We start from the raw sequence: 12,151 nt of genomic DNA, 5'->3' as shown, positions 1-12,151 counted from the left end.
AAAGACATTAAGTGGTAATGTTGCAGTAATTGAAATGTTCTCCAGGGCCTCCCCAGAGGCTGAGTTTCCTCCCTCAGTTGCCTGTGGACCCCTAGAGACTAAAAAGTCAGCATTGCCCGAGTCACCTGCCCAGCTGCCACTATCTCAGTCTCCAGTGTCCCGCTACCTGTAGCTCAGTCTCCAGTGTCCCCACTACCTGTAGCTCAGTCTCCAGTGTCCCCGCTACCTGTAGCTCAGTCTCCAGTGTCCCCGCTACCTGTAGCTCAGTCTTTGGTTCTGTCAGCCACTTAACAATCCATCATCTCTATTCAGGGAGATAATCTCATTCCCAACCAGGGTGTTTCTCGTAACTTAGCTGCTTTAGGTGCAGTTATTCACTCCAGGGTCTCCCCAGAGGCTAGGTCTCAGTCCCCAGCTGATTCTGGCCTCCTGGAGGTTAAGCAGTCCCCTAAGAACTGCACCATGTCAGCGCTGCCTGGGCTGAGCCAGGCCCCTGCGCAGCTCAAGTTACCTTTGTGTCAGCCAGAGGTCCCCGCACCTGCTGGTTCTGATCTGTCTTTGATAGGGGTCTCTGCGCCTGCTAGTTCTCATCCGTCCTCGCTAGAGGTCTCTGTGCCTGCTGGTCCTGTGTCTGTCTTTGCTGGAGGGTCCAGGGGCCCGTTCAGCAGTCTGTCTCAGCTGGAGGGTCCCAGGGGCCGCTACGGTTGCTACACCACCGTCTGATCCAGCTCGGCCTGTACCACCTCGCCTTCACCGGCCGCTTTCCTGGCCTCTAGCTGGACGTGATCGCCATCGAGGCCGGCCCCCTGAAGGAGCCTTCCGTGTGGCCGGCCTCCGGACGTGCTCTGTCGCCACATCTGCCTTCCGTGTGGCCGGCCTCCGGACGTGCTCTGTCGCCATCACTGCCGCGCGTTCGGAATAGAATAGAATAGCTCTTTATTGTCATTGTTACAAAAACAATGGAAAGCAGTTTGGCATCTGTGTGTGTGTGTTAAGTACACAATAGCATAAGTATTTACACAATAACACAAACAAATTTACATTTACACAAGAAAGATATGTACAAGTTATACATACACCTGTATATATACAGATACAGTGGGGCAAAAAAGTATTTAGTCAGCCACCGATTGTGCAAGTTCCCCCACCTAAAATGATGACAGAGGTCAGTAATTTGCACCAGAGGTACACTTCAACTGTGAGAGACAGAATGTGAAAGAAAAATCCATGAATCCACATGGTAGGATTTGTAAAGAATTTATTCGTAAATTAGGGTGGAAAATAAGTATTTGGTCACCTCAAACATGGAAAATCTCTGGCTCTCACAGACCTGTAACGTCTTCTGTAAGACGCTTTTCTGTCCCCCACTCGTTACCTGTATGAATGGCACCTGTTTGAACTCATCATCTGTATAAAAGACACCTGTCCACAGCCTCAAACAGTCAGACTCCAAACTCTGCCATGGCCAAGACCAAAGAGCTTTCGAAGGACACCAGGAAAAGTATTGTAGACCTGCACCAGACTGGGAAGAGTGAATCTACAATAGGCAAGCAGCTTGGTGTGAAAAAATCAACTGTGGGAGCAATCATCAGAAAATGGAAGACATACAAGACCACTGATAATCTCCCTCGATCTGGGGCTCCACGCAAGATCTCATCCCATGGGGTCAAAATGATCATGAGAACGGTGAGCAAAGATCCCAGAACCACACGGGGGGACCTGGTGAATGACCTGCAGAGAGCTGGGACCAAAGTAACAAAGGTCACCATCAGTAACACACTACAACGGCAGGAAATCAAATCCCGCAGTGCCAGACGTGTTCCGCTGCTGAAACCAGTGCATGTCCAGGCCCGTCTGAAGTTAGCCAGAGAGCACATGGATGATACAGCAGAGGATTGGGAGAATGTCATGTGGTCAGATGAAACCAAAGTAGAACTTTTTGGTATAAACTCAACTCGTCGTGTTTGGAGGAAGAAGAATACTGAGTTGCATCCCAAGAACACCATACCTACTGTGAAGCATGGGGGTGGAAACATCATGCTATGGGGCTGTTTTTCTGCCAAGGGGACAGGACGACTGATCCGTGTTAAGGACAGAATGAATGGGGCCATGTATCGTGAGATTTTGAGCCAAAACCTCCTTCCATCAGTGAGAACTTTGAAGATGAAACGAGGCTGGGTCTTCCAACATGACAATGATCCAAAACACACCGCCCGGGCAACAAAGGAGTGGCTCCGTAAGAAGCATTTGAAAGTCCTGGAGTGGCCTAGCCAGTCTCCAGACCTCAACCCCATAGAAAATCTGTGGCGGGAGTTGAAAGTCCGTGTTGCTCGGCGACAGCCCCAAAACATCACTGCTCTCGAGAAGATCTGCATGGAGGAATGGGCCAAAATACCAGCTACTGTGTGTGCAAACCTGGTAAAGACCTATAGTAAACGTTTGACCTCTGTTATTGCCAACAAAGGTTATGTTACAAAGTATTGAGTTGTATTTTTGTTGTTGACCAAATACTTATTTTCCACCCTGATTTACGAATAAATTCTCTACAAATCCTACCATGTGGATTCATGGATTTTTTTTTCACATTCTGTCTCTCACAGTTGAAGTGTACCTCTGGTGCAAATTACTGACCTCTGTCATCATTTTAGGTGGGGGAACTTGCACAATCGGTGGCTGACTAAATACTTTTTTGCCCCACTGTACATCCATGCATACATACATATATAAATATATACATACATATATGCATGCGTACTTTATATTTCCACATACACGCTTGCATATATATACACACACATCAGTGATATTGCATATTGAGTGTGTGTGTGTGTGGGGGGGGGGGGGGGGGTTGATATTGCACATTGTTGCAACTATATTAAATAGTGTTATAATAAATACAGTTTAATGCAACCAACATTCCTACCTCCTTAAAGTATACATAGAAATACAGTTTATAAATAGGGTCCATGGGTGTTGGCAGTGCAGTTATCCTCCAATCAGGGTTGAGGTAGGGCATGTTTGAAAGCTTGTGGGTAAAAACTTCTATTAAGTCTGTTTGTCTTCGTCTTGATGGACCTGTAGCGTTTACCAGAGGGAAGGGGGGGAAAAGTGAGTGTCCAGGGTGCGAGGGGTCCTTGATGATGATGCTGGCTTTTTGTTGAAGTCTGCCAGTATAAATGTCTTTGAGGGGGGTTTAGTGAGTTGCCCGCCCTGCTGCCCTCACCACCCGCTGCAGTTTCCTCTTGTGCCTCCGCCGTGCAGCAGTTCAACCAGAGAGTGCAGCAGTAAGTCAGGCTCTCGATGGTGGAGGGGTAGAAGTTTACTAGCAGTCTCTGGGGTAACAGCCTTTGTTGTGCTTTCCCTACCTGGTGGAAATGTTTGTGGACCAGGTAAGGTCAGCCGAGATGTGGACTCTGAGGAACTTAAAGCTTTCTACCCTTTCTACCTCCTCCCCACCAATGTAGAGGGTAGACCAATAAACCTCAGAGCTCTACTTAGGTTTGGAGGTCAAAAGCAGTTTTTGTATCACCATGCACTAATTTATTTCATTATATTAATACAGGTCCTGCTTTTTACTTTCATTCTTTGAATGCTTTTCTGAGCCTGTACGTTCACTTTTATTTGAGTCAATAGGTTCAATAAGTACTTTTACTTTTACCTGAGTATTTTTAACAAGTATCTGGTGTTCTATGTCAGTAAACAGTGTCTATACTTTTGCCACCTGCACTGATTTCATGATTTATTTCATGTATTTATGAAATGAACACTAAGAACTTGTTCTATTTAGTCCTAATTCAGACCAACACTAGCCACATGAAAACAACAATAAATCTACAGTATTCACATAATTCAGACTATGGATAGATTCACAGCTAAGTTTAAAACTTACCATGATCTCCATTGAGGTCCATCGTGATGTACCCCAGTACATGGACATGCCTTGGTTGATCACATAGGTCATTGCTCTTACTGTCTCTACCAAAACAAAAATATGTAAAGTTTCAACAACAAACTTTAAGATTGCTTTTTGAAGAAAACAGAGCCAACAAAGCTCAGGTAAGATGAAATAGTATTTATGCTTGTCCTTGTCTATATTTATTAAGGCCTAGGATTTAGTAAGCTGCTACATCAACCTACTGACATACCAGGCTAGATTGTTCACTTATCCAGCACTTATTCATATCAAATAGAAAATTATACTGGAGGCATTTTTCAGGATTCAGTATCTTGCGAAAGGACACTTTGACATGTAGACAAGTAGAGTACTGAGCCAACAACCATCCAATTCACTCTACCTCTGGAACCACAGCTGCCCAAGTATAAAATAGATCATTCTACTGGATAAACCCAGGTGGAGCAAAACAATTTTTCAAATTTCTCCTACCCACCTACGCCCCAAGGTATAAAGCAACATTCAATAAAATCACAAAGCTGTATCCTATCACAAGAACAATCAATCCATAGTCAGAAATGATGATGATAATAATAATAATAATAATAATAATAATAATACTAATAATATCTCCAAAAGTTGATTCTGTTCATCTGGACGTAGCGTTTCGTGGGAGAAACGTTTCGTCACTCATCCAAGTGACTTCTTCAGTCTCAGCTGACTGCAGGTTTCCCCAAATCTTATAAACAGTAAATTTGCATAATGACTGAAACGAGGCCACTGAAGGAACAATGGACTGGGAGATCAGTTCCTTAATCATAATTATGAAAATTCTCATGACCATTGATCAACAACCACTGACCAAAACCCACTGATCAAAGACCACTGATCAATGGCCATACCATCCACAGAGAGTTGGGGAATGGCTGCAATCACAGCATTGTAAGATGGCGAAAGATGTACCCTTAGGCCCCCTCCTCGATTCAGAGATGGTCTTTCCCTTTTCACGTAAATGAAAAGTTTCTGGCTTCGATCCTCAACCCGCTGGTGGGCAGCTCTGAACACCACATCCAGAACACCCTGGATTTTGTTGAGAAGGTGAGAGATGTCATTATGGAGGCAGATGAAACCATGGTCTCATACGACGTTACATCTCTCTTCACTTGCATCCCAGTCACAGAAGCGTTGGAGGATTACAGGATGACACCAACCTCAGCAACAGGACCACTCTCAGCATCGACCAAGTGTATTTGCTTTTGGAACTGTGTCTTCATTCCAAAACCAAAACCAGTAGAGTAGCATAATTGGGAGAAAACAGGCCAGATTTTGGCTTAAAATTTTATAGCTTGACCTTCCCATCACCATCCTGAGAAGAAGCTCAAAGGACAGTTAATTTCCTGATGAAGACCAACAGAACATCGTGGACTTGATAAGAATTTACAAGCAGCCAAAAGACAGTGCAACTGTTAACACTGAAACCAAACTGACGGGACCAGCAGCATGGAAGGAACCACGAGATGGAAACATGCACTGTAAATTACAGGCTGGGCAGTTGGACAGTGGGATAATGAGCTGTGGAAAGCACTGGACATTGATTGTCAGATTTGCCATGCTTGGAGTAATCTTGAAAGCGACGACTGAAAGGATCAACAGAGAAGAAGAAACCGCGTGATGAAACATGCACGGTGGACTGTGATATTTTGCCAGGCTGGGACTTTATCCAGAAGGAAAATACTGAAGAGAACCAGAAAGGAAACGGACTGTGTTTGCTGGAGAATTCAAGACAACAAAAGGACACTGAGAGAAGAGGACGGGGACCAGTGAGAGGTGAAGCCGGACGAGTTCGACTGTGAGAATACAGGGTATAATTGGACTGAAATTGAAGCCTGAACTCATGATGGTGTTTAGAGATGTCCACCAGAAAACTAAAGAGGTAAACAAAAAGAAGGTAAAATGAAGAGAGAAAATAACTGACAATTACATCAATGAATAGAAAACACACATACACAAAGTGTTACATGTGAAATTATTTTTGGAAAGAATCAGAAGTGAGATAGTTTTGAATTAAGAAATCAGTGAAAAGATGCATGAATTAAACCTGATTATAACATACAGAGGCAATGAAGAAAGCAGCTTACACTCACTGAACATTAACATACATAGGAAAAGCAATGAAGACCTGCTTACACTTATACATATAACATAAGTTGGGATTTCTGACCAGAGAGAGGGAAACGGGTAGTTTAAGTACTTATGATAATAATGAAAATGTCTTAGTTGTGTTTCTTCAGGGGCGAAACAGACCTGGACCAATTCTCCACATGCAGCGGTCGGAAGAAAGTTATAGGTCAACATGACTGGATATGTCAAGGCAAGTTTCTGGTTGAATTGTTCACAGCGCCATGTCTCCATAAACCTGACAAGTGGGCCCTAACTTCTGGCTGAGGACCAGGAATGCTGTTAATAAGGTGGGAACTTAAAATTTGGGTTAGCAAATTTGGGAAAGTAAACTGACTGCTTAAGCGGAGAATTGTACAGGAGTCTGAAACACTGCAAAAGCAACATATGCAAATTCACATACACAAGCAGAAAATCAATTAACCTTACAAGGACAAGCTCGTGGAGATTAATGCATAGACATTGATTAAACCTGGCTGAGAACACAAACATACGCAATGAAGAACAGCTTGCTATTTGTATGAATGATAGAATGGTGTGAATGTTTAATAAAATACATTTGAGTTTGAAGTTGAGGAATAACTCAAAGAAGCTATATGACAAAGGGAGTGAGTTATGGAAAAAGAAAAAGTGATTAAAGTAGTTTTAAAAAAGTGACTTAGGAGTGCCCTGGTACTGAGTGATCAACACTAGTGATCACTGTAGAAAGAAATAAAATAATTTAATAAGTTGGTAATGTTTAAACATATGTTTCTTTTGTTACGGCAACTTCTTGAGATATGACTCAGTATGCAAATTAGCTGGAGTGAGTGGTGACGAAGGAGTTTCCTGTGTGTGTGACTGAGGCTTTCAGGAGAGGAAGCATAGCAGACAGAAGAGGAGTGCAGATTTGGATAGGAAATTTATAGTTTAGTGATTATATGTTGTCGTAAGGGGGTTATGTCTTATGTTGAATCTAAGTATGCTAAAGTGCATAAAGGGGGTGATTGTTGTGTGCAAATTGTGTGGTTTTAACAAGACTTTCGGTGTATTGAGGAGGTGAAATTATGTGGTGGCAATATTTGTGTGTTTAAGGTTTTTGAGGTTGTTGTGGTGATGGGTTGATTCTGTGAGTGAGGTTCGGGTTGTTGTTGTTTTTGTTTTTAATAGAGGGAGTTTTAGTAAACATGGACATGTCTAAGAGGGGCCTATTATTTTTGTAACAGTGCACTTAGAGAAAACCTGTCAGGTGATTTTGTTTGTGTTTTCATGAGCTAATAATCAGCTCTCTTTTTCTCATTTTTGTTCTAAGCAGGCCTGCAACAGTGAATAACAGCGCTGACAAATTCTCGGGAAGAGCAAATATAAGGTGGGCTTTCCAGATTACAACTGGCTGAGGAGAAAGCTACCTGTGGGGACCTGATGAGGTCGTAAGTCCCTGTCTAAAAGGATTGTAGCGAGTCAATCCAGTCCAAAAGCATAAGAAATATTTTCCTATGGAAAATAGAACACATAAATGAGCTCATTTTGCTGAGGGTGGAGAATCTGATCACTTGCGCGGGAGGCTCCACTATTAGCAAAAAATATGGTGTGACTGCATGTGAGTGAATGTGTGTGACTGGATGAAGGTGGGGATGAATAAATGTGGACAAACAATTTGCTCTTACCAGAGAAAATTTCTGTTTTATTGACTGGGGTTAGATTATGGGATTATAGTATATTGTTGGGAGAATGCCAAATGCTAAAGGGGAAATGTTTTTTGATGTAACTCATGTTACCATTAATTGAAGAAACACATGACTGATAAACTCTTCTGTTTTAAGTTTATTTTTATGACATAGATTGAATCATGAGTGGGGAAAACTGAGTATTTTTAGTTTTGTGTCGAAATAAAGGGGGAATTTAATAATTTAATTGTTTAATAATTTAGGATCATTTTAGGACTTTTTGGGGTTTTTGATCATTTGGATATGGTAAAACTGAAACTGTTATTTTTATGTTAAGGTTAAAGGATTAAAGTGAACTGAATCCTGTTTAGTAGATACAATGCCAGTGTTTTTAAAGCTGTATACAAATCTTAAAGGGAAATTGTGGGACACGTTGACAAAAAGATATGCTTTGGGGAAAATTAGTGAGGGTTGTAGGAGTAGAACAGGTTTGATTTCTTTTTTGATTTCTAGAAGTAGTGGTTATAATGTAGGCTTACATACAGATATTACATAGATTTATTTTTAGGATAAAGGGGAGAGCTTATAAGTAGAAATGATTTTTTATACATATTGCATTTTGTGCCTTTAAAGGAGTTGTGGCTCAATTCGTCTCTTGAGGGTCACGAGCCTTTGGCTAGCGCTATGATTAGCCAATCTACTGTGAGGATGATATGAGTTATTGAAGGATTGCACACGCTTACAGACACAGAGTCCAGAAACACACATGACAGTATTGATTCCAGGCAAAAGGCCTCAAATTCATTTAGCTGAACTTAAAGACGGACCAAAGAGGAAGGAAAGCACATATTTTGGTTACGTCTGATAAACTAGAATTAGAAGGTATTGTTACATTAAAATGAGCAAAATGAAATAAAAAGGCTATACCAAAAACAGGTTATAACATAGGAAATGTGAGGTTTTAAAATGAAGTTAGTGTTAATACACAGGAGTGGTTTCTAGGCAGCATTTAGCTATGATGAAATGCATGCAGGAGTAATTGCTTATATGCTTAAACTTAATTGATTAAAGTGGTTGTTTTCTTTTGGATCTTTTAGTAGAATAGGCGTTTATAATGATTTTCTTGTTAAAAAGGTGACTTTAGATTAGAATAGAGGAACTTGCAGTAGCGACAGTTTGTGTACAGGATGTGATGATCAGATAAGGGAAAATAGAGCGAGCAACCGGACGTTTAAGAGTTTTAAAGTGATGAGTAACGCTGAAGAATATATATAAATACAAGTCAATAAGTTAAGAACATAATTAGGATCATGCTTTTGATTAAAGAGTCCCAAATAGGATAAGTTAGGGAGGTGCAGGAAAAGGTGTTTTGTTTCCTTTGCAGAAGATCTCTGGACTCAATAAGCAAACAGAAGAAGACACTCTGCCTGCTGGTTGCAGTTAGAAAAATATATGGAGTTCTTAAAATGCAAAAATGAAGATAAAAGGGACAACTTCCCCTCCCAAAAGTCAAAACTTTTTCCCAAGTACAACCCTGACTTCCTGAAGTATGGGTTTGTGAAGAGAGGAAACGCGGCGTACCCATGAGCCCAATGTGTGGAGTGTAGACTAATGCTATCCAACAAAGCACTGAAGTCTTCAAAATTAAAATGGCATCTCAAAACCAAACATCCCACGCTCTCAAGAAAGCCAGTGGAATATTTCAAGAGAAAAGAAAATGCAACTAAATTCAGTTTCATTTATTTAGCGCCAAATCATAACAACAATCACCTCAAGGCACTTTATATTGTAAGGACTGCAGATACAGAAACGGTCTGTTGTGTCACTCACTCACTGCTTTAAAAGCTAGCTACCTCAAATCCAGACTTGTGGCACAGAGTAAAAAGTCTTTCATTATAGCAGAGGAGCTGATTTTGCCTGCTGCTGTACAAATGTGTCGTAAGATGATCGGAGAGGCTGCTACAAAGAACCTATTGACCATCCCACTCTCAGACGACACTGTGAGCCACCATATCATGGACATGACCTTACCGAACGCGATGGAGGCGAATAGAGCGTCAGGTTTACACGTAAAGTAAATGGAAAAGCGCGATGACCCGCGATTGCGGCTCCCGTGAAAATTCGGAAGCAGATTTGCGTCGCGAAAACGCCCGAAAAGCGCGTCAGTCTAGCGCGTTTGGAGCGTTTGACTCGCGAAAAAAACCAAGCGCGTGAGTTTTTGTGTTGCATTTTGTGCATACGCGCATTACGCGTCTACCGCTGGAGTTGGGAAAATCTGAACTCCAGCGTCAAATCGCGCCGCGACAACCAATCAGGAGCCTGGTGACGTGGCTGTTACTTACTAGGTCAAAGGGGCAGATCCAGCCAAAGCCCGTGCCCATTCTTCAATGGAGGGAAGGCTAATCAACGCTGTAGCAAACAACCCGGAGCCGTACGACACCAGCTGCTTTCTGTACCGAGACAGGAATATAAAGGACGAGCTTGGAGGAAGATATGTAAAGAGATCGGGCAACCTGGTAAGTTCATTCATTTCTCTTTTGAAAGTTTTCGCTGACCCGGGGAAGCCGCACAAAAGCTGGCAAGCTACCGCTATTTTCCCACTGACGTACAAATACCGTTCTGCTTTTATGCATGTTGTCATATAGGAATATACAGAGGTGTGGACTCGAGTCACATGACTTGGACTCGAGTCAGACTCGAGTCATTAATTTTATGACTTTAGACTTGACTTGAAAAAATGTTCTAAGACTTGTGACTTGACTTGGACTTTTACACCAATGACCTGGGACTTGAATTGGACTTGAACCGGTTTACTTGAAAAGACTTGATATTTCACCCCAAATATAAAATTTAACATGCATATTATATAGAGATTGAAAATGTGACGTCATTCAGGGGTAAAACCGCAAAGGATTCTGGGAACTCGTGGCAAGAGGTACTAGCGCACGCAGGCTTTCAATTGAAATCAGTCACACAGCGATAAAAAGAAACACAAAAATGTCAAGAAGCTGTTGTATTATTAACTGCAATAGCCGGTCGCATGACAGCCACGGGAAGCCGACAGGTAAAGAGATCGGTTGTTATCGGATCACGTCGTTGAAGAGAAATTTTTCGAGCCATGTTTCCAAAGTAACAAACAGGTAACGGATGGCCTGGATTGCAGCCATTCAAAGATCAAATATAACGTCCCAGAACACTCCAGCTCACAGGTTAGTCTGCTCCAAGCATTTCCACAAAGGCAAGTCTTCTGTTGTAGTTAATACGTCATTTTCATAACATAATTGGTGATACAGGTTACAAGCACGTCTGACGCTGAACAGAAATTGTAGCGCTATGCTCCTTTGTTTATTGTGCATAAATAGTGAATTGTCCTGACACAATATTGCGTTTCGCTTCTGTTATTATGGTACATTGACAAAAACACATACTTTTATTCACAGGATAAAACAGTTTTTTTGTATCACCAATTGCCCAGTACGATTACAGCATACAATATTATTGTCACTGCTACATTTCTGTGATGCTACCAGAAATCATTTCCACTACTAATTAATTACCATTGAGCTCAAAGGTTATATTAATAAACTGTTAACGAATGTGTATTTATGAAGACAATTTGTGAGACTGGTAAACTTATGATAGGTACGATGGTCTTTCGTTCTACACGGTGCGTTTCAAGGTCCTGCACCCATCCGTCGGTAAACTGTACCTGGGCTTGTTGCAGTGACCGGAAGTTACTAAACTTCATGAGTGTATGCACACACTCCAAGAAGCGTATAATTATAAATATGCATATAAATATGCTACGATGAGATAGCTGACTTCATCTAACTAGCATATTGTCATGGTTCTGGGTCCGTTGGACCCAGTATTTTGAGTTCATTATGTTTTGGTACTTTTGCATCATGGATTTTCCTTTATGTTTCTCTGGTACTTGGTGTTTCAGTTATCTTGGTGTTTTTCTATATTATGATTTATGATCTGATGCTGTTGTGATTATGATTATCATTTAGTAGCCTTTGGTCAGTGTCAAGTCTGTCTCTGTCTAGTCTGTGTCTTAGTAAAGTGTGTTTTGTTTCCTGTTTTACTTTGAAGGTTCTTGTTCCTGTCTGATGTTAGTATGTGCAGCTTTGTTCCCCCTGTCTCGTTAGCCCTGATCTCTCCCAGCTGTGTCTCCCTCCTGTTGCCGATTTCCCCGTTACTACCCTGTGTATATAAGCCCTGTGTTTTCCCATGCTCAGTGTCGTGTGGTACCATCAGTTTATGCCTGTGTGTTCTTGGTCTCAGTGTTCAGTCCTCACTTTATGTTTGTTTTCCTGCCAGCAATAAAGCTGAGGTTTTTTGAGTTACATTCCATTTTCCGAGTCCTGCATTTGGATCCTCATCTCTGCCTGCCCGCACACAGAGCCTTGACAGAACGACGCGACCAGTAATG

The 12,151-nt window shown here is 41.8% G+C and overlaps 1 protein-coding gene across 2 annotated transcripts in view; it reads right to left on the bottom strand.

Annotated features, from left to right (window-relative positions):
* Window positions 1-12,151, bottom strand: part of LOC113013133 (voltage-gated potassium channel subunit beta-2-like) — a 250,829-nt gene that overhangs the window by 83,406 nt on the left and 155,272 nt on the right. For both annotated transcript variants that reach the window (XM_026153785.1, XM_026153786.1), the window contains one exon: window positions 3,890-3,975. In XM_026153785.1, the coding sequence (XP_026009570.1) occupies window positions 3,890-3,975 (86 nt within the window). The remainder of the gene's footprint in view (window positions 1-3,889; window positions 3,976-12,151) is intronic.

The sequence above is a fragment of the Astatotilapia calliptera genome, chromosome 20 (genome assembly GCF_900246225.1).
Source record: "Astatotilapia calliptera chromosome 20, fAstCal1.2, whole genome shotgun sequence".
In the NCBI taxonomy this organism is placed as follows: Eukaryota; Metazoa; Chordata; class Actinopteri; order Cichliformes; family Cichlidae; genus Astatotilapia; species Astatotilapia calliptera.
The sequence above is the reverse complement of the archived record's forward strand: the minus strand, read 5'-3'. Positions and strand labels throughout refer to the sequence as shown.